Source organism: Oncorhynchus nerka, linkage group LG4 (genome assembly GCF_034236695.1).
Source record: "Oncorhynchus nerka isolate Pitt River linkage group LG4, Oner_Uvic_2.0, whole genome shotgun sequence".
Lineage (NCBI taxonomy): Eukaryota > Metazoa > Chordata > Actinopteri > Salmoniformes > Salmonidae > Oncorhynchus > Oncorhynchus nerka.
Genome location: NC_088399.1, coordinates 27,447,898 through 27,469,712, shown reverse-complemented (window position 1 = coordinate 27,469,712; position 21,815 = coordinate 27,447,898). Strand labels below are relative to the sequence as shown.

The following is a 21,815-nucleotide window of genomic DNA, read 5'->3' as shown; positions in this document are numbered from 1 at the left end:
TGCAGTAACCATAGAAATAGAATGAAAGGGAAGAGCGTCTCCTTTCAAGTCAATGATGGCATAATGCATGGACTGGCAGTCATTTTCAGTGTACCCAGGCCAGGAAGTAAAAGCAGGAAGTGTAGCCTTCAACCTGTGCTGTGATTCGTTGATTCAACTCAACTAACATTACACAAATACATTGCATAGGCTTTTATCACGACCGGAATTGTCACATCCGGTCAGTGACAACTTCTCTGGCAAGACATTTAACTTGTTTAGTATAGTCTGTTTGTAACTCTACTCACTACTTGTAGCTGTATAGTCTGTTTGTAACACTACTCACTCACTACTTGTAGCTGTATAGTCTGCTTGTAACACTACTCACTACTTGTAGCTGTATAGTCTGCTTGTAACTCTACTCACTACTTGTAGCTGTATAGTCTGTTTGTAACTCTACTCACTACTTGTAGCTGTATAGTCTAGTCTGTTTGTTTGTGTTGTTGGTCTTGGCTAGCTTAATGATCCGATTGGTTGCTAGCTAGCAGTCAATCAAGTGGCTGCTAGCACAGTCATGAAAAGTGGCATGAGGGAAGCTCTACAATATTATGTTTTTCTAAGTAGTGAGAACGCTAGGGAGCAGGCAATGTTGAAAAGTCATCTTTAGACAGTTATTTTCTTAAATGTAGCTTTGTAATTGACAAAAACAAGCCGAGAAGAAAATAGTTTTTGAAAAGGGTCACGTTTTTGCTGTGAGCCAAATGTGGTAACCTAGTAACACACAATGTCAGAATGCGGTCTAGGTGCTGTGGTCCCCCTATCTTATCACAACTGAGCAAGTTTTCCATCATGGTTCCCAATCTTGAGCCCAACCTCACCAACTTTGGGTCGGGCTGAGCTTTGTTGGGGAAGGAGAGTACGTGGCTGAAAACCTACTGCTCCTATCTCAGGATCACTGCTGTAGATGTCTACTCCTACTTAGCCCTTCCAAATCAGCAAAAATAGGAAATATGCTTTTTCTCACCCAACCCCCTACACCAGTTTCTTGAATGCCACAACTTAAAATGCACATGAGCAAATATGGAGTGACTGGGAAGTGAAGTCCCGATTCAACTTGTATGAAAAGACTATAATGGTCAGGTTCTGGAAAGGAAGAGTTTCTGACCATGACATAGAGCTGCATCTGTAACGCTGCCGTACTCTCCTTCAGCCTGCCATGAAAACAAAAAAGCAATTAGATATGATGCAAAACAACTTGTCTTACTCTGTATCTCATAAACAGAGAGTAATTCATTTGAAGTCAGGGACTATACCAGGCAGCTATTGCTAGTGTACCCATGAGTTTACCAGTCAAATTTCCAGAGTTATCACTTCCAAGCACCTTCTATTATTTCCATTTCTATGGCAGCAATGTAGTGTGACCATGGCAACAGGGATCATGACAACCACAGAGCGCTGTCACAGGATGACTTCCTGTAAAAAAGTGAGGATGGATGGAAGCACTCTGGCCTCTCCCTTTACAGCTCTCTGACTTACATTACCCATAAACTTAAAATAGAGGGGAAGGAGGAAGAGAGAAAAGGAGGGAGGAAAAGGGAGAGAGATTGGGAGGGAGAGACTGGTGGGAAAAGAGGGAAGCTCTCTCTGGAGATGACATTATTTGACATGGTGATTCACCCTGTGTGAAATAGCACTCAGAAAATATGACAGATACTCGGTGGGGCCTAGTATTACAGGAGTTAAGGGTTAATGTGGAAGAGAGCATGTAGCATAGTTAGGTATTTTCAATTAAGATGAAAACATGTGCTTCTATTCCTCACAACCAGAGGGCAGCCTATTCACATGGCTGCTGCCTGGCCCTGCATCCACCAGCCAGATGTTACTATCTTTCAATGGCCGGGAGTAACCCTTTCCCTGCCTCCACCGGGGCTTTCATCACTACTGTCGCCCTCAGCCAATCTGCTGCTCTCGTTCTGACCATGATTGTTCAATACGGCCACTATCCACCAATCACAGAGCTGCTATTGAATATAAAGCAGTTTCTTATCTGGTTGGTTGATAAAAGACAAAAATCAACCCACAGGATCAAAGCAGTGGTGTGTTTGTTATCATTCTACACAGACAAACAGGGAGAGGGGAGAAATGGAGGATAGAATGGAGCTGGATTAGATAGCGGCCATTATACGGGTTCATGATCAATTCTGCAATTTTGTGTTTTATTGTGCAACATCCGCACTGAGCTAAAGCTGCCGCTTTCAAGGAGCGGAAACACTTAATCCGGATGCTCCGACGAACCATCAAACAGGCAAATCATCAACACAGGACTAAAGCTCAAATCCTACTACACTGGTTTAGACACTCGTCCAATGTGGCAGGCCTTGCAAACTATCGTGGATTACAAAGGGAAAGCCAGCTGCGAGCTTCCCAGTGACACGAGCCTACCAGACCAAGCTAAATGCCTTCTATGCTCGCTTCGAGGCAAGCAAAACTGAACCACGCTCTAATCTGGAAATGTATGGCTTGTTAGCAAATGTCATTGCCATTGAGCTAGTTATCCTAGTAGCAGTAAACAGCAGGACGTGATATGAGCGATGGAGAGAGATGTGAAGAGAAGTGAAAGGGAGCAGATTTACAGCCTTGCTCTATCCAATCGTAGCAGTAGGATCAAGTTACAACCTGCCCATTTCTTGACAGATAGCTGAACTAGTCAATTGAGTTGTTACAAATTTCATCCTAGAAGCTGAGTTGTTTAGAGATGAGTCCTGACAGCTAAAAAAGTAAACAGCAGTGCCTATATGATGTCCTTCCATACGGGTGTGACATGCTGGAGTGATGCTTCTATGCAAACGTTGTTGATCAGTAGACTTATTTAAGTCCCAAATGGAAGGTCAACAGATTATGGTGCTATAGATGACAAACTCCACTGATCAGCCAAAACAATAACTCAATGCATGCACACTCCTATTGAATATGCATTCACCTTGTGAGTAGGCCTATGCCATCAAAAATGTATCCAGTTTATCAAGAGATTTACCATTCAAATAAAATCATTACCATTATGTTGTTATTTAGTCAAATGTATTGTTTGATTTTAAAATGGATGCATACACGGCTGTCTCTGGGAAATGTTGTAATCAAAATGTTCAAATTTAATGATATTGAATATCGGCTAAAATATCAGCCCCCCCATGCTCATAGGTCCACTATTTGTTCTGCTGTGTTCAGAGTGCCTTTTTTTCACCTTCACACCACCTGCAACCTCACACACCATGACCACTGCATAAGCAAATCCCTCCCTAGGAGATTGGCTCAGAAAGTCACTGAGGAATCCCTGCTCTGTCTGGAATTAGGTCCTCCTACTCCTACACTCCTACTGCCTCATATCTTATCTTGCCTCTCCTGCTCTCTATTCTCTATGCTGATCTATCCACAACGCTCTCCTCCCTCCTCTCTCATGCCCTTCTCTCTCCCTCTCTTTCAAATCTGTGACCTACTTGATAAGGACTTCTTACTTTCATTTGATCTATTCATTCTCTCTCCTTCTCTCTGATGAGTAATAGGACATAATTCCAGAAGGATCAGGGCATCTGTGGAAAAGATTAGAAGCTGGATCAACGATGCAGAGTCCTGTACAACACATTACTCTGTGTGTGTGTGTGTGTGTGTGTGTGTGTGAACTCGAAATGACAATGACAAGGTTCCAGTTTAACAACATTTACTAAAACGTATTAGCACACTACATGGTTGCCATTGCACTCAGGCCAGGTCCATCAACAGCGAGACCCCTACGCAGGGGCACTAATAACAGAGTGAAAGCCCCGTAACAACAGAAATATAGGGATACTTAAAACTCTCACTTTTCTTTACAGACAAATAAAACATCAACAACATAATTAACTTTCCGTTACTGAGAGCCTTTAGGAGCACAAGACCGGATGCTCCTTTTTTAGTCAGACAGTCAGCAAGCCGTTCCTTTGTGGTCGACCACAGAATCCGCTGGATTCTCTGTGCTTGAATAAGTTCCTTGATGCTGCTAATCCCAAGACGAAGTCTTTTCTCTGTGAAAGACTTGGTTGATTTCACAGCATCAACTAATGAGTAGTTGTCAGTACTCAGCATTGCTGCCTTGACTTTGTTGTACCAGTAGAGTGATGCATCTGCCAGTCCAGACACACTGTTTTAGTTTCCACAGTGTTCCTTCGTTCTCAGCTTCAGGCGGAGGTCAGATATGAATGTCCCTTGACATCTGTTCCCTGCAAAAATGCAGATTTGATATTTATGGAATGAAGTTTCCATTTTTTCTGGCAGATCACTGTCAGCAGCAATCTGAGTGACTCTGAGGCGCATGTCGGTGAGTCTTTTGGGAGTTCTTCTGCAGCCAGCTCCTCAAAACCTCTAGCCACCAGACGTGCTTTTGGCACTATTCCAGTTAAGGATTCTTTAAGGGTACACACCCACCTTGTTGAGACACATTTTTGTCCAATGTCTGACTTTCTCAAACACTCAATTTTTCCTCCAATTACTGAGCTCATCTAGCTTAGCGGAGTCAAATGACACGTGCTTTGTTTCAAGTACATCATTTTGAATGTCATTCTGTTTTTATTGATTTTCCATTGGTTCAATTCTGAGATTATCTACAAGTGACAGGTCAGCTGACCCTGTTGTACCAGAAAGTGTAGCTGGTTCAGAGTACTGCAAGTTGTACCAGTTCTGGTGTTTTCCTTTGGCTTTTCCTGCTCGACTGTTGCTGTATGTGGAATACCACTTTCTCTGTCCATGTATTTAACAGTTTGTCCAGTTTTCAGATTGTTGTTCCAATGTTGTCTATGAAAAGCCAACTGACATTTACTCCTGAGGTGCTGACCTGCTGCACCCTCGACAACCACTGTGATTATTATTTGACACTGCTGGTCATCTATGAACATTTGAACATCTTGGCCATGTTCTGTTATAATCTCCACCCGGCACAGCCAGAAGAGGACGGCCACCCCTCATAGCCTGGTTCCTCTCTAGGTTTTTCCTAGGTTTTGGCCTTTCTAGGGAGTTTTTCCTAGCCACTGTGCTTCTACACCTGCATTGCTTGCTGTTTTGGGTTTTAAGTTGGGTTTCTGTACAGCACTGAGATATCAGCTGATGTACGAAGGGCTTTATAAATCAATTTGATTTGATTTGATTGATTATCATGTGGCTCTTATTGAATGTTTTCCTCATTTGTTTTTCCTGTGTTTCAGTGTCCATATCATTGGATGCGACACTTTGGTAGGTTTGTGTCTGTTAATTTGTCTTTTTTTGTCATTTTAATTAAGAGGTTGATTCTCAGCAACAGCCCCTCCATCTTGTTGATCATTTACTTTCCGCAATCTTGAGTGATGCACCCTGACAATGGTGCCTCCGTGCCTCACAAATATCACCACATCATCTTGGCCAATGACTTCTCCCAGTCCTTTCCACTCTTGAGAGTCAACTCGTTTGTACTACACTTTGTTACCAGTCTCGTACTTCTCATCGGTGGGTGGGTCAAAGCTGTTTACGTAGAGCCCTGCGAATTCTCTGAACACTCTGCTTCAGTGAAGGTTTTCTCGCTGCATAAAGTGCTGAAAGGTGCTGTCCCACCCATTCAATCACACTGGTCCATTCTAGTGCTGGTGGCTTGTCAACCAGTACAGAGGGAAGATTAGGGTTCTGCCCAACACCAGTTGATATGAGCTGTAGCCATGAACATTGTGCATTGAGTATTTTGCCATCAAAGCCCAATCTAGGGCTGTTTTCCAGTCACATTTGTCTAAAATGTTTATACAATAGTGGCCTGAGGTAGTAAGTTCAAGGGTCACTGGTTGTTTAAATATCACTGCCTTGTCATTTTTTTATGTCTAATACAGCCCCTGCCTTCTCGAGGGAAGCTTTGCTTAATCGTAAGGGGATATCTGTAGGGACCACTTCTGTTTCAATGTAACACTTAGTCTGACACATTTTTGCTGGTATCTTGACTCTCTTGGTAGAATGGACGATTCTCCCATCTCCAAATTTGAAAGCTCAGTTGCTTGGTGTGTCAATCATATTTTGTACTTCTTTCATATTTAGTTCACTGACATTGCTATCAAGCCATTTTGCACCACACACTGTGCGTGTACATGCAGTATCAATCACAGCAGATCCTAAACCAGATCCTCCATACATTTTATCAGCCTATTGAATGCGCGACCCGGGCCGGCAAAATCCTGGATCATTGTTACTCTAACTTCGCGACATATACAAAGCCCTCCCTCGCCCTCTGACCATGACTCCATTTTGCTGCTCCCAGCCTATAGACAAAAACAAAAAAATAAACAGCCGTGCTCAGGTCTGTTCAACGCTGTTCAATCCGACCAATTGGATTCCACGCTTCAAGATTGCTTTGATCACGTGGACTGGGATATGTTCCGTATAGCGTCGAACAACAACATTGATGTAAACGCTGATTCGGTGAGTGAGTTTATTAGCAAGTGCATCGGTGATGTTGTACCCACGTTGAATATTACAATTTTCCACAACCAGAAACCGTGGATTGATGGCAGCATTTGCGCAAAACTGAAAGCGCCAACCACTGCTTTTAATCAGGGCAATGAGACCGGAAACATAACCGAATACAAACAGTGTAGTTATTCCCACCGCAAACCAATCAAACAAGCTAAGCATCAGTATAGAGACAAATTAGAGTCGCAACTCAACGGCTCAGACACGAGAAGTATGTGGCAGGATCGACAGTCAATCACGGACTACAAAAAGAAAAACAGCTCCGTCGCAGACCCTGATTTCTTGCTCCCAGACAAACTAAACAACTTTGCTCACTTTGAGGACAATACAGTGCCACCGACACGGCCCGCTACCAAAACCTGCGGGCTCTCCTTCAACGGAGCCAACAACTGCCTGTTCACCCCGCTATCATCCAGAAGGCGAGGTCAGTACAGGTGCATCAAAGCCGGGACCGAGAGACTGATAAACAGCTTCTATCTCAAGGCCATCAGACTGTTAAACAGCCATCACTAACATTGAGTGGGTGCTGCCAACATACTGACTCAAATCTCTAGCCACTTTAATAATTAAAAATTGGATGTAATAAATGTATCACTAGTCACTTTAAACAAAGACACTTTATATAATGTTTACATACCCTACATTACTCATCTTATATGTATATACTGTACTCTATACCATCTACTGCACCTTGCCTATGCCGTTCGGCCATTGCTCATCCATATATTTACATGTACATATTCTTATTCTTTTTTTGTTGTTGTGAAATTGTTAGATATTACTTCATGGTCAGAACTAGAAGCACAAACATTTCGCTACACTCGCATTAACATCTGCTAACCATGTGTATGTGACCAATAACATTTGATTTGATTTAAGGATTCTATCAACTATCAAGATCCCAGTATCAGAAGCAGATTCATTTGAAAACAGTGTAATGTTTAAACTGCTCTAGTTTAACTTGTTCATTTTTATGAGGACAGTCTTTAACCCAGTGGTGCTTTGACGAATAGCACATTTTGATCTCCTTCCATATTTGTCCAGTGGATTTGTCCCAGGAAATGGCGCCCTCTTCTGGTTGTCATGTATGGGACTTGTTGGCGCCTTTTCTCTGCTGCTCAGTGTAATATGCTGCGTCACTCACTTGCATTCTGTTATTGGCGCGACAGACGTGTTTTCACCCCAGAATTTTTTTTGTGCCCACTTCATTGATGCAAAAGTCAGCACAATACAAGCAGTCAAAGCCAACTGTTTCTCCCTACCATCCAGACAGGTATCTAGCAACTTGAAAGCTAACACTGCATCCGGGAGAACCATGTCGTACTTGTGCATCCTAGTGTACCTCTGTTCGAAATCAATGATGTAGTCCGTCATTGCAATCGAAATGTCTCTAGTAACACGGTCTTTCTCTTCTGTTAGAAACACAGAATCCAATGCTCTGATCTAAGTTCCCATACCATCATCCTTGTTCAAATCCTCCAGGGATATTTCCTGTGCTGTATCTCTCGCTCTTCCCTCGAGCGATAATACCAATGCAAGTACTTGCCTTTCTTGTCCAGATTAGTAACTCGTGTCCAGATTCCAATAAATTTTCCCAACTTTCATACGACCTCTTGTCGTCGAACCGAGGTGGCACATTGTAGTTATTAGCCATCCTCTGCTATCAATGTTAACTCGAAGTGACAACGGCCAGGTTCCAGTTTAACAACATTTACTAAAACGTATTAGCACACTACATGGCTGCCATTGCACTCAGGCCAGGTCCATCAACAACGAGACCCCTGCGCAGGCGCACTAATAACAGAGTGAAAGCCCCGTAACAGAAATATAGGGATACTTAAAACATCAACTTAACAGTGAGAACCCCTCCCTGGAAGCTTTGTCCTTCCTTCTGAGTGTGCCAAGAGGTTGCTCTCACTCCCCCTTATTTGACCTGTTTTTAAATGGTGAGAACAGCAAATGACAACTCCGGATAAAAGGACACACACACTATATTAAGGGTACTGTGCTATAGGGAAATAGATCAAACAGTAGCTTTGGGTTTAGTATAGATAGACTTTCCATTAAACACACCACTGATGGAGGGACTAGGGAGGTCCTCTGGATGACTCCACTGTCTATCCTCCCGTCTCGAAGGCTCTAGTAGAAACAGACACATCACACACGGTTAATACACTTTCATCTATGAGTGAATGTGTGTAACAGGGAATGTTATGCGAAATGACAAACAACTCTCAACCAACAAGTGACGGTCATGGAATTTTGGATGACGATTATTTGTCAGCCAAATGACCGTGGTCACCGTTATAACCATTCAAATAGCAAAAAATGTTGAATATATATACACACATACAGTTGAAGTCGGAAGTTTACATGCACTTAGGTTGGAGTCATTAAAACTCATTTTTCAACTAACTATAGTTTTGGCAAGTCGGTTAGGACATCAACTTTGTGCATGACACAAGTCATTTTTCCAACAATTGTTACAGTAATTATTTCACTTATAATTCACTGTATCACAAGTCCAGTGGGTCAGAAGTTTACATACACTAAGTTGATTGTGCCTTTAAACAGCTTGGAAAATTCCAGAAAATTATGTCATGGCTTTAGATGCTTCTGATAGGCTAATTGACATAATTTGAGTCAATTGGAGGTACCTCCACTGACCCAACTCCAGCCACTTTAATAATGGGAATTGATGGGAAATGATGTAAATATATCACTAGCCACTTTAAACAATGCTACCTTATATAATGTTACTTACCCTACATTATTCATCTCATATGCATATGTATATACTGTACTCTGTGCTTTTACACCTGCATTGTTTGCTGTTTGGGGTTTTAGGCTGGGTTTCTGTACAGCACTTTGAGATATCAGCTGATGTACGAAGGGCTACATAAATAAATTTGATTTGATTTGATTTAGATCATCGACTGCATTCTTATGTCACTAGCCACTTTAACTATGCCACTTTGTTTACTTTGTCTACATACTCATCTCATATGTATATACTGTACTCGATACCATCTACTGTATGCTGCTCTGTACCATCACTCATTCATATATCCTTATGTACATATTCCTTATCCCCTTACACTGTGTATAAGACAGTAGTTTTGGAATTGTTAGTTAGATTACTTGTTGGTTATCACTGCATTGTCGGAACTAGAAGCACAAGCATTTCGCTACACTCGCATTAACATCTGCTAACCATGTGTATGTGACAAATAAAATTTGATTTGATTTGATTTGATTTACCTGTGGATGTATTTCAAGGCCTACCTTCAAACTCAGTGCCTCTTTGCTTGACATCATGGGAAAATCAAAAAGAAATCGGCATACCTCAGAAACAAAATTGTAGACCTCCACCAGTCTGGTTCATCCTTGGGAGCAATTTCCAAACACCTGAAGGTACCACGTTCATCGGTACAAACAATAGTACGCAAGCATAAAAATCATGGGACCACGCAGCCGTCATACCGCTCAGGAAGGAGACGCGTTCTGCCTCCTAGAGATGAACATACTTTGGTGCGAAAAGTGCAAATCAATCCCAGAACAACAGCAAAGGACCTTGTGAAGATTCTGGAGGAAACAGGTACAAAAGTATCTACATCTACAGTAAAACGAGTCCTATATCGACATAACCTGAAAGGCCACTCAGCAAGGAAGAAGCCACTGCTCCAAAACCACCATAAAAAAGCCAGACTACGGTTTGCAACTGCACATGGGGACAAAGATCATACTTTTTGGAGAAATGTCTTCTGGTATGATGATACAAAAATAGAACTGTTTGGCCATAATGACCATCATCATGTTTGGAGGAAAAAGGGGGAGGCTTGCAAGCCGAAAAACACCATCCCAACCGTGAAGCATGGGGGTGGCAGCATCATGTTGTGGGGGTGCTCTGCTGCAGGCAGGACTGGTGCACTTCACAAAATAGATGGCATCATGAGGGAGGAAAAGTATGTGGATATATTGAAGCAACATCTCAAAACATCAGTCAGGAAGTTAAAGCTTGGTCGCAAATGGGCCTTCCAAATGGACAATGACCCCAAGGACACTTCCAAAGTTGTGGCAAAACGGCTTAAGGACAACAAAGTCAAGGTATTGGAGTGGCCATCACAAAGCCCTGAACTCAATCCTATAGAAAAATTGTGGGCAGGACTGAGAAAGCGTGTGCAAGCAAGGAGGCCTACAAACCTGACTCAGTTACACCAGCTCTGTCAGGAGGAAGGGGCCAAAATTCACACAACTTAATGTGGGAAGCTTGTCGAAGGCTACCCAAAATGTTTGACCCAAGTTAAACAATTTAAAGGCAATGCTACCAAATAATAATTGAGTACGTAAACTTCTGACCCACTGGGAATGTGATGAAAGAAATAAAAGCTGAAATAAATCATTCTCTCTACTATTATTCTGACATTTCACATTCTTAAAATAAAGTGCTGATCCTAACTGACCTAAAACAGGGAATTTTTACTAGGATTAAATGTCAGGAATTGTGAAAAACTGAGTTTAAATGTATTTGGCTAAGGTGTATGCAAACTTCCGACTTCAACTGTGTGTGTATGTGTGTATATAAAATACATTTTATACCCTCCTCCGCTCCTGACTGTACGTGCTGCAGGCATTGGGGGGTGTTGCCTAGGCAACTGTAGACTCATTTTCTACAACACCCTGCTTGTTTCAGCAAGAAGAAAGTCAATTTTACAGCAAAAACTGACTCGATCGCACGAATGTCCAGGCTTCCTGTCTTCAGTCAGCTGTTTGAGTAAAGTCATACCGTATAAAAAATATAAGCTGTGATGGACACATGAAGTTCCAATACAATTTTATAAATGCAGAAAGATCCTTTGTTTGTTCAAGACGGAGGGATCTTTTTGTGTCGGTAAAATGTATTATGTGAGAAAATGGCGATGGAAACACCTTTATGCGCAAATATTGATATAATTACCATCATATCAAAGTAAACTTGGAGTCACACGATGACAAGGTGTGTGGTCCTCCCACTATGACTCGGAAAACCATGCAGAATAATAGGCAGACAAAATAAGTTATGACAAACTTTACAGGGTGGTGAAAGTGGGCCTCCCAAGTGGCGCAGCGGTCTATATTTGCATGAAAATCTGTTGCCTATTGGATGGAAACCCAGATAGTGGTAAATATACTGAACACAAATGTAAAGGCAACATGTAAACTGCGGTCCCATGTTTCATGAGCTGAAAAAAAAAAAATCCATACGCACAAAAATAATATTTCTCTCAAATGTTGTGCATATATTTGTTTACATCCCTGTTAGTGAGCATTTCTCATTTTCCAAGATAATCCATCCACCTGATAGGTGTGACATATAAATAAGCTGAATAAACAGCATTGTCATTACGCAGGTGCACCTTGTCCCGAGGACAATAAAAGGCGACTCTAAAATGTGCAGTTTTGTCACAAAACACAATGCCACAGATGTTTTGAGGGAGCGTGCAATTGGCATGCCAACTGCAGGAATGTCTACCACAGCTGTTGCCAGAGAATTGAATGTTAATTTCACTACCATCAGTCATCTCCAACGCCATTTTAGAGAATTTGGCAGTACGTCCAACTGGCCTCACAACCACAAACCACATGTAACCACGCCAGCCCAGGACCTCCACATCCGGTTTCTTCACCTGCGGGAACGTCTGAGACCAGCCACCTGGACAGCTGATGAAACTGAGGAGAATTTGTATGTAATAAAGCCCTTTCTGGGGAAACACTTCTGATTGGCTGGGCCTGGCTCCCCAGTGGGTGGACCTATGCCCTCCCAGGCCCACCCATGGCTGAACCCCTGCCCAGGCATGCAAAATCCATAGTCCAATTTATTTATTTCCTTATATGAACTGTAATTCAGTACAATAGTTTAAATTGTATGTTGCGTTTATAAGTTGTGGCAATAAAACATGTATGTAATCTATGCATCTATGTAATTTAAAGAAGAATACAGCAGAGGAAAGAACCAAGTTCGATCCATTCCATTTCAAAATGACATAATTCAAATACAATACAATTAGGAAGACATATTGCAAACTCTGGTGATGTGTCTCTCTTACCCTGTGTAGTTCGATGGAGTTGATCCACTGGTGTCTGTGTTCGGAGTCTATGGCTCTCAGGTACCACACACTGTCATTAACACTGATGTCAAGCCTGCACTCGTCAAACTCAAGGGGCTGAGGGTAGAGATAGAGAGAAAGGGTAGAGAGAGAAATATGATTAGTATATTTAAATCATATCAACAAAACATTTAACATAGTGGGCCTGTCAAAAAAGAAAGAGGGGGGAGGGGGATATGAACAGCCGCGAAATGGTAGGCCACACAAGCTCACAGAACGGGACCGCCGAGTGCTGAAGCGCGTAGCGCGTAAAAATAGTCCATCCTCGGTTGCAACACTCACTACCACGTTCCAACCTGCCTCTGGAAGCAGAGTCAGCACATTAACTGTTCGTCGGGAGCTTTGTGAAATGGGTTTCCATGGCCGAGCAGCCGCACACAAGCCTTAGCAATGCTAAGCGTCGGCTGGAGTGGTGTTAAGCTCACCGCCATTGGACTCTGGAGCAGTGGAAACGCATTCTCTGGAGCCACCTTCACCATCTGGCAGTCCGACGGATGAATCGGAGTTTGGCGGATGCCGGGAAAACGCTACCTGCCCTAATGCATAGTGCCAACTGTATAGTTCGGTGGAGGCGAAATAATGGGGATGTTTTTCAGGCTAGATTCGGGCTAGGTCCCTTAGTTCCAGTGAAGGGAAATCTTAATGCTACAGCATACGACATTCTAGACGATTCTGTTCTTCCAACTCTGTGCCAACAGTTTGGGTGAGGCCCTTTCCTGTTTTAGCATGACAATGCCCCCGTGCATAAAGCGAGGTCCATACAGAAATGGTTTGTTGAGATCGGTGTGGAAGAACTTGACTGGCCTGCACATAGCCCTGACCTCAACCCTAATGAACACCTTTGGGATGAATTGGAACGCTGACTGCGAGCTAGGTCTAATCGCCCAACATCCATGCCTGACCTCACTAGCTGAATGGAAGCAAATCCCCGCAGCAATTTTTCAACATCTAGTGGAAAGCCTTCCCAGAAGAGTGGAGGCTGTTGAAGCAGCAAAGGGGGGACCAACAAGTGTGCGGTTAAAATTGGCAAAGAACACACACATTTCTTTTCACAGGGCCGGGGGGTGAGACAGGGATGCAGCTTGAGTCCCACCCTCCTTAACATATATATCAACGAATTGTCAATGGCACTAGAACAGTCTGCAGCACCCGGCCTCACCATACTAGAATCTGAAGTGAAATGTTTGCTACTGTTTGCTGATGATCTGGTGCTTCTGTCCACAACAAAGTAAGGCATACAGCAGCACCTAGATCTTCTGCACAGATTCTGTCAGACCTGGGCCCTGACAGACCTGGGCCCTGACAGACCTGGGCCCTGACAGACCTGGGCCCTGACAGTAAATCCCAGTAAGACAAAAATAACGGTGTTCCAAAAAAGGTCCAGTTCCCAGGACCACGAATACAAATTCCAACTAGATACCGTTGCCCTAGAGCACATAAAAAAAACTATACATACCTCGGCCTAAACATCAGCGCCACAGGTAACTTCCACAAAGCTGTTAACAATCTGAGCGACAAGGCAAGAAAGTCCTTCTATGCCATCTAAAGGAACATAAAATTCAACATACCAATTAAGATCTGGATAAAAATAATTGAATCCGTTATGGAACCCATTGCCCTTTATGGTTGTGAGGTCTGGGGTCCGCTCACCCAGTCATAGAGCCCATTGCCCTTTATGGTTGTGAGGTCTGGGGTCCGCTCACCCAGTCATAGAGCCCATTGCCCTTTATGGTTGTGAGGTCTGGGGTCCGCTCACCCAGTCATAGAGCCCATTGCCCTTTATGGTTGTGAGGTCTGGGGTCCGCTCACCCAGTCATAGAGCCCATTGCCCTTTATGGTTGTGAGGTCTGGGGTCCGCTCACCCAGTCATAGAGCCCATTGCCCTTTATGGTTGTGAGGTCTGGGGTCTGCTCACCAACCAATCTTTTTTATTTTTTTTAATGGGACAAACACTCCATATGCAGAATTCTGCAAAAATATCCATGTACAACATAAAGCACCAAATAATGCATGCAGAGCAGAATTAGGCCGACACGCACAAATGATCAAAATCAAGAAAAGAGCCGTTAAATTCTACAACCACTTAAAAGGAAGCAATTCCCAAACTTTCCATCACCCACGATGAAATAAACCTGGAGAAGAGCCCCCTAAGCAACCTGATCCTAGGGCTCTGTTCACAGACAGACACCAGGACAGCAACACAATTAAACCCAACCAAATCATGAGAAAACAAAAAGATAATTACTTGACAAATTGGAAAGAATTTACACAAAAAAACTAGAATGCTATTTGGCACTAAACAGAGAGTACGCAGAATACCTGACCACTGTGACTGACCCAAAACTAAGGAAATCTCTAACTAGGCACATACTCCGTGAGCATAGCCTTGCTATTAAGAAAGGCCGCCGATGGCAGACCTGGTCCTCAAGAGTGCACACTGCCCACAAACTGAGCTGCACTGGAAACTGAAACGGAGCTGGACTTCTAAACATCCTGCCAAATATATGGCCATATTAGAGAGACATATTTCCCTCAGATTACACAGACCCACAAAGAATTATAAAACAAATCAAATTTCGATAAACTCTGATATATATATACAGTGCCTTGCGAAAGTATTCGGCCCCCTTGAACTTTGCGACCTTTTGCCACATTTCAGGCTTCAAACATAAATATATAAAACTGTATTTTTTTTGTGAAGAATCAACAACAAGTGGGACACAATCATGAAGTGGAACAACATTTATTGGATATTTCAAACTTTTTTAACAAATCAAAAACGGAAAAATTGGGCGTGCAAAATTATTCAGCCCCTTTACTTTCAGTGCAGCAAACTCTCTCCAGAAGTTCAGTGAGGATCTCTGAATGATCCAATGTCCAAGCAAGATTTGTGACCTGTTGTCACAAGAAAAGGATAACCAGTGAAGAACAAACACCATTGTAAATACAACCTATATGGGTTATTTGTTTTCCCTATTTGCACATCATTACAACACTATGTCTTTATTATTTTGGAACTTTTGTAAGTGTAATGTTTACTGTTAATTTTGTATGGTTTATTTCACCTTTGTTTATTATCTATTTCATTTGCTTTGGCAATGTAAACATATGTTTCCCGTGTCAATAAAGACCCATATATTGAAATTGAATTGAGAGCGAGAGAAGGAGAGACGGGGGGGGGGGTAGATTTAGTGAGGAGGACGTTCTGACCCATAAACGCAGCAGGGAGATGTCAAATCTCTTTCAGTAAACAACAACAGCATTCAAGTCTGAGACCAGGGTGTTTGACTGCTTTACTGTTTGTTTTGAATGGAGTGTGTGTGTGTTTGGTTTTACTATCCTTGTGGGGACCAGAAGTGCTCAAAGATAGGAAAACAATGACAATTCGGGACATTTCGCCAGTCCCCACATGGAAAATGGCTATTTTAGGCTTAGGTTTATAATTAGGGTTAAGTTTAGGGGTTAAGGTTAGGGAAAATAGGATTTTGAATGGGAATCAATTGTTTGGTTCCCACAAGAGACTAGTCAAGGACCATATCACCTCCACCCTACCTGACACCCTAGACCCACTCCAATTTGCTTACCGCCCGAATAGGTCCACAGACGATGCAATCTCAATCTCAACCACACTGCACACTGCCCTAACCCATCTGGACAAGAGGAATACCTATGTGAGAATGCTGTTCATCGACTACAGCTCGGCATTCAACACCATAGTACCCTCCAAGCTCGTCATCAAGCTCGAGACCCTGGGTCTCGACCCCGCCCTGTGCAACTGGGTACTGGACTTCCTGACGGGCCACCCCCAGGTGGTGAGGGTAGGCAACAAGTTCTGAGCCCTCTCCTGTACTCCCTGTTCACCCACGACTGCGTGGCCACGCACGCCTCCAACTCAATCATCAAGTTTGCGGACGACACAACAGTGGTAGGCTTGATTACCAACAACGACGAGACGGCCTACAGGGAGGAGGTGAGGGCCCTCGGAGTGTGGTGTCAGGAAAATAACCTCACACTCAACGTCAACAAAACTAAGGAGATGATTGTGGACTTCAGGAAACAGCAGAGGGAACACCCCCCTATCCACATCGATGGAACAGTAGTGGAGAGGGTAGCAAGTTTTAAGTTCCTCGGCATACACATCACAGACAAACTGAATTGGTCCACTCACACAGACAGCATCGTGAAGAAGGCGCAGCAGCGCCTCTTCAACCTCAGGAGGCTGAAGAAATTCGGCTTGTCACCAAAAGCACTCACAAACTTCTACAGATGCACAATCGAGAGCATCCTGGCGGGCTGTATCACCGCCTGGTACGGCAACTGCTCCGCCCTCAACCGTAAGGCTCTCTAGAGGGTAGTGAGGTCTGCACAACGCATCACCGGGGGCAAACTACCTGCCCTCCAGGACACCTACACCACCCGATGTTACAGGAAGGCCATAAAGATCATCAAGGACATCAACCACCCGAGCCACTGCCTGTTCACCCCGCTATCATCCAGAAGGCGAGGTCAGTACAGGTGCATCAAAGCTGGGACCGAGAGACTGAAAAACAGCTTCTATCTCAAGGCCATCAGACTGTTAAACAGCCACCACTAACATTGAGTGGCTGCTGCCAACACACTGACACTGACACTGACTCAACTCCAGCCACTTTAATAATGGGAATGGATGGGAAATTATGTAAATATATCACTAGCCACTTTAAACAATGCTACCTTATATAATGTTACTTACTCTACATTATTCATCTCATATGCATACGTATATACTGTACTCTATATCATCGACTGCATCCTTATGTAATACATGTATCACTAGCCACTTTAACTATGCCACTTTGTTTACATACTCATCTCATATGTATATACTGTACTCGATACCATCTACTGTATCTTGCCTATGCTGCTCTGTACCATCACTCATTCATATATCCTTATTCTTTATCCCCTTACACTGTATATAAGACAGTAGTTTTGGAATGGTTAGTTAGATTACTTGTTGGTTATTACTGCATTGTCGGAACTAGAAGCACAAGCATTTCGCTACACTCGCATTAACATCTGCTAACCATGTGTATGTGACAAATAAAAATTGATTTGATTTGATTTGGATAGTAAAACGTACGTACGTGCGTGTAATAACCTGGCCAGTTAGTTCAGGTCAGAAATCTTCTTCGGGTGTCGCAGATCAACAGCTATCAGAACCAGAAGACTACCAGAACGGGAAACTAATCAATCCCTCGTATTCACAGCTAGAATTGGAGCAATAGTTGTAGTTAATGTAGAGGCAGAAAGTCTAGTAAGCAAATAGGTTGGTAGTCCAATCTACCTTTCACCTCATGTAACACTTGATAAAGCTTCATGGCAGACCAGGACCATTTATCTCCGTTTTGTTTGTAGCTACATCTTGTTTGGCCAGTATTGTGTCAAGTCACTCTGGTTAACAGTGGCGTAAGCAGAAAGTAGCCCATCACTTTTTTATTTTTTATCTGTCAATAGCACCTCCTAAATTTAGGGCGTCAATGTTGAGAAAAGTAGCAAAACTTTTGTTGTTCTCAACGGCTAACCTTATATCTTTCAAAATAGCGTGGTATAAAGGACTGTCAACACATACTGAACAGCGCACGTTATAGACAGAAGCAGGCTACATGACAGACCAATCCAAACTCCTCTCCCGGCATGTCCAGCCCATCTATTATCTCAGCCAATCAAGGCTAGCGGGAAGGTTCCTGTTTTTTTCCACCACCTATGTTCGTAATTTAACAATTGTATCCATATTTAATGGATGGAATACAAGTTTGTTACTAAGGCACATGAAAGTATGTTCAAATGACGCTCCTGTAAAGTAGTGACATACGCCTAGTTTCCTGAAACGAGTCACTTCTATTAAAAATTAAAACTGAAATATGACATTTACATAAGTATTCAGACCCTTTATTCAGTACTTTGTTGAAGCACCTTTGGCAGCGATTACAGCCTTGAGTCTTCTTGTGTATGACGCTACAAGCTTGGCACACCTGTATTTGGGGAGTTTCTTCCATTCTTCTCTGCAGATCCTCTCAAGCTGTCAGGTTGGATGGGGAACGTCGCTGCACAGATATTTTCAGGTCTCTCCAGAGATGTTCGATTGGGTTCAATTCCAGGCTCTGACTGGCCTATTCAAGGACATTCAGATACTTGTCCCGAAGCCACTCCTGCGTTGTCAGCAAAGGGTCTGAATACTTATGTAAGGTATATCCGTTTTTATTTTTTACAAATTAGCAAACAATTCTAAAAACCAGTTTTTTCTTTACCATTACGGGGTATTGTGTGTAGATGGATGACTTAAAAACATATTTTTAATCAATTTTAGAAAAAGACTAACGTGACAAAAAGTTAAGGGGTCTGAATACTTTCCGAATGCACCGTATATTAGTCGTAAGTAGCTAACTTATATGTATAACATTACTTGACCTTCTGTTGCATTTCTGATTTCTGGTCTGAAAGCCACACTGATATTGGCTAACTAGCTAGCTACTTCACACAAGTCACTGGTCTACTGGAGCGGAATAGCCATGATCATAAACCGCAGTTCAGATACATAAGTTGAAACACAACAATGTGTGTGATCTTAACTGTCTAGTTTTAGAACGTCTCATGTCCTTGGCTGGAGTTTCAAAGATTCAACATGTCAAATCTTTAGCCAAAGTTAAGAGCCATCCACACCAAGGACGATAACTATAACGGTAAATTATACATCACTATAAATGTTGTGGACCGTTTAACATTCTGCAGTACAATTGTCAATCAACTGAGCAACGCATCCTACTACACGATGTAGGCCTATTAATAAGGTGGTAACAAGAACATTCAGTGCTCCAGGGTGTGTACATTGTCAGTGACTGCAAATAATACTTCAATGTACACAAAAATATAAAACGCAATATGTAAAGTGTTGGCCCCATGTTTCATCCGCTGAAATAAAAAGACCCCAGAAATTTTCCAGACACACAAAAACAATATTTTTCTCAAATTGTTGGTACACATTTATTTACATCCCTATTACTGAGCATTTCTCCTTTGCCAAGATAATCCATCCACCTGACAGGTGGTATATAAAGAAGCTGATTAAACAGTATGATCATTACACAGGTGTACCTTGTGCTGGGGACAATAAAAGCCCACTATAAAATGTGCAGTTTGGACACACAACACAATGCCACAGATGTATCAAGTTGAAGGAGTGAGCAATTGGCATGCTGACTGCAGGAATGTCCACCAAAGCTGTTGCCAGATAACTTTTTTTAACCCATTTTTCGTGATATCCAATTGGTAGTTACAGTCTTGTCCCATCGCTGCAACTCCCGTACAGACTCCGGACAGGCGAAGGTCGAGAGCCGCGCATCCTCCGAAACACGACCCCACCAAGCCGCACTGCTCGCTTAACCCAGAAGCCAGCCGCACCAATGTGTCGGAGGAAACACCGTACACCTGGCGACCATGTCAGCGTGAATTGCGCCCAGCCCGCCACAGGAGACGCTAGACCACGATAAGACAAGGACAACCCGGTCAGCCAAACCCTCCCCTAACCCGGACGACGCGGGCCAATTGTGCGCCGTATCATGGGTCTCAAGGTTGCGGCAGTCTGCGATACAGCCTGGGATCGAACCAGGATCTGTAGTGACGCAGCTAGCACCGCGCCACTAGGGAGGGCCCTGTTGCCAGATAAATTAACATTAAATTCTCTACCATAAACCGCCTCCAATGTTGTTTTAGAGAATTTGGTAGTACGTCCAACGGGCCTCAAAACCAAAGACCATGCGAATGGCGTTGTGAGGGCGAGCGGTTTGCTGATGTCAATTTTGTAAACAGAGTTCCCCATGGTGGCGGTGAGGTTATGGTACGGGCGGGCATAAGTTACGAACAATGAATACAATTGCTTTTTATTGATGGCAATATGAATGCACATCGATACTGTGACTAGATCCTGAGGCCCATTGTCGTGCCATTCCTCCACCGCCACTACCTCATGTTCCAACATAATGATGCACGGCCCCATGTTGCAAGGATGTGTACACAATTCCTGGAAGCTGAAAGTGTCCCAGTTCTTCCATAGCCTGCATACTCATCTTACAAGTCACCCATTGAACATGTTTGGGATGCTCTGGATCGACGTGTAAGACAACGTGTTCCAGTTCCCGCCAATATTTAGCAACTTCCACGCCCCTATTTTTTTTTTTTAAGGGATCTGTGAGCAACAAATACATATCTGTATTCCCAGTCATGTTATATCAATAGATTATGGCTAATGAATTTATTTAAAATTGACTGAGTTCCTTATATGAACTGTAAAATCAGTCAAATCTTTTACATTTTTGCATGTTGCGTTTATATTTTAGTTCAGTATACATGTAATGAAAAATATAGAAATGTAGCAACTCAACAACAGACGCTGTTTAGCCTGCACATCTTTTACATCATGTCATTGTTTGCCTCGATGCTCAAGTGGTTTGCAAGTGCCTTCCACTTTTTTTTAAAATTTGGCCTAGGCCTATTTTATATTTAGCAAGAGCAAGCCTGTTTCTCTTAACAAGAAAGACCATAAGGCTTAGTATATAAAAAACATGCCCTATAGCTTTTGTAACCTATAGCTTTTCCTGGGATTTCAAGTGAAGAGGAACAGCGGAGGCTTGAATAGCCTATAGCACATGGGAACAGCTAGCGCTCTCTCCGCCTATTTTACAATCAGCAAGCAAGATCGAGCTGGAAATTCTCCTTGATAGGCTAGTAGAAGTAAATAAAATACTTGAATAAAGTGTACAACAAGCTATTGTAGTCTAGCTTTTCCTGGGACTCCAAGGGCTAAGAGGAAAAGCTGTAGCTGAGCGGCAGCGGAGGTCAGGTGCGTAACTGCGCAAAGAGCACCGTGAAGACAGACCAGAGAGGTGTAGCCTAGCCCTAGAAGCATGTGCAATCCATCATTCATTACCTAAATAGTAGGTCTAATATTACTAATAGTTCTTAGGGACAAGAAAATGATCACACCTAGGCTATAACAATGCAATAATGCATTTTTATTTTCTAGTCTCAGCTGTAAACAGCAGTGAATATGCCATTTCAATAACCGCTAAAAGCCCTGCATTTTGAATGCATATGACTCATTCTGAAAAAAGTATTATCTTGCCTGATTTGGCAACCATT

At 42.8% G+C, this 21,815-nt stretch overlaps 1 protein-coding gene across 6 annotated transcripts in view; it reads right to left on the bottom strand.

The window, feature by feature from the left end:
* Positions 1 to 21,815, bottom strand: part of LOC115117338 (ceramide transfer protein-like) — a 76,197-nt gene that overhangs the window by 37,855 nt on the left and 16,527 nt on the right. For 4 of the 6 annotated variants that reach the window (XM_065017415.1, XM_065017418.1, XM_065017414.1 and 1 more), the window contains 2 exons: positions 12,579 to 12,695; positions 8,566 to 8,631 (listed from right to left, as the gene is read on the bottom strand). In XM_065017415.1, the coding sequence (XP_064873487.1) occupies positions 8,566 to 8,631; positions 12,579 to 12,695 (183 nt within the window). The remainder of the gene's footprint in view (positions 1 to 8,565; positions 8,632 to 12,578; positions 12,696 to 21,815) is intronic. The other 2 variants (XM_065017419.1, XM_065017417.1) reach the window with 1 other exon arrangement.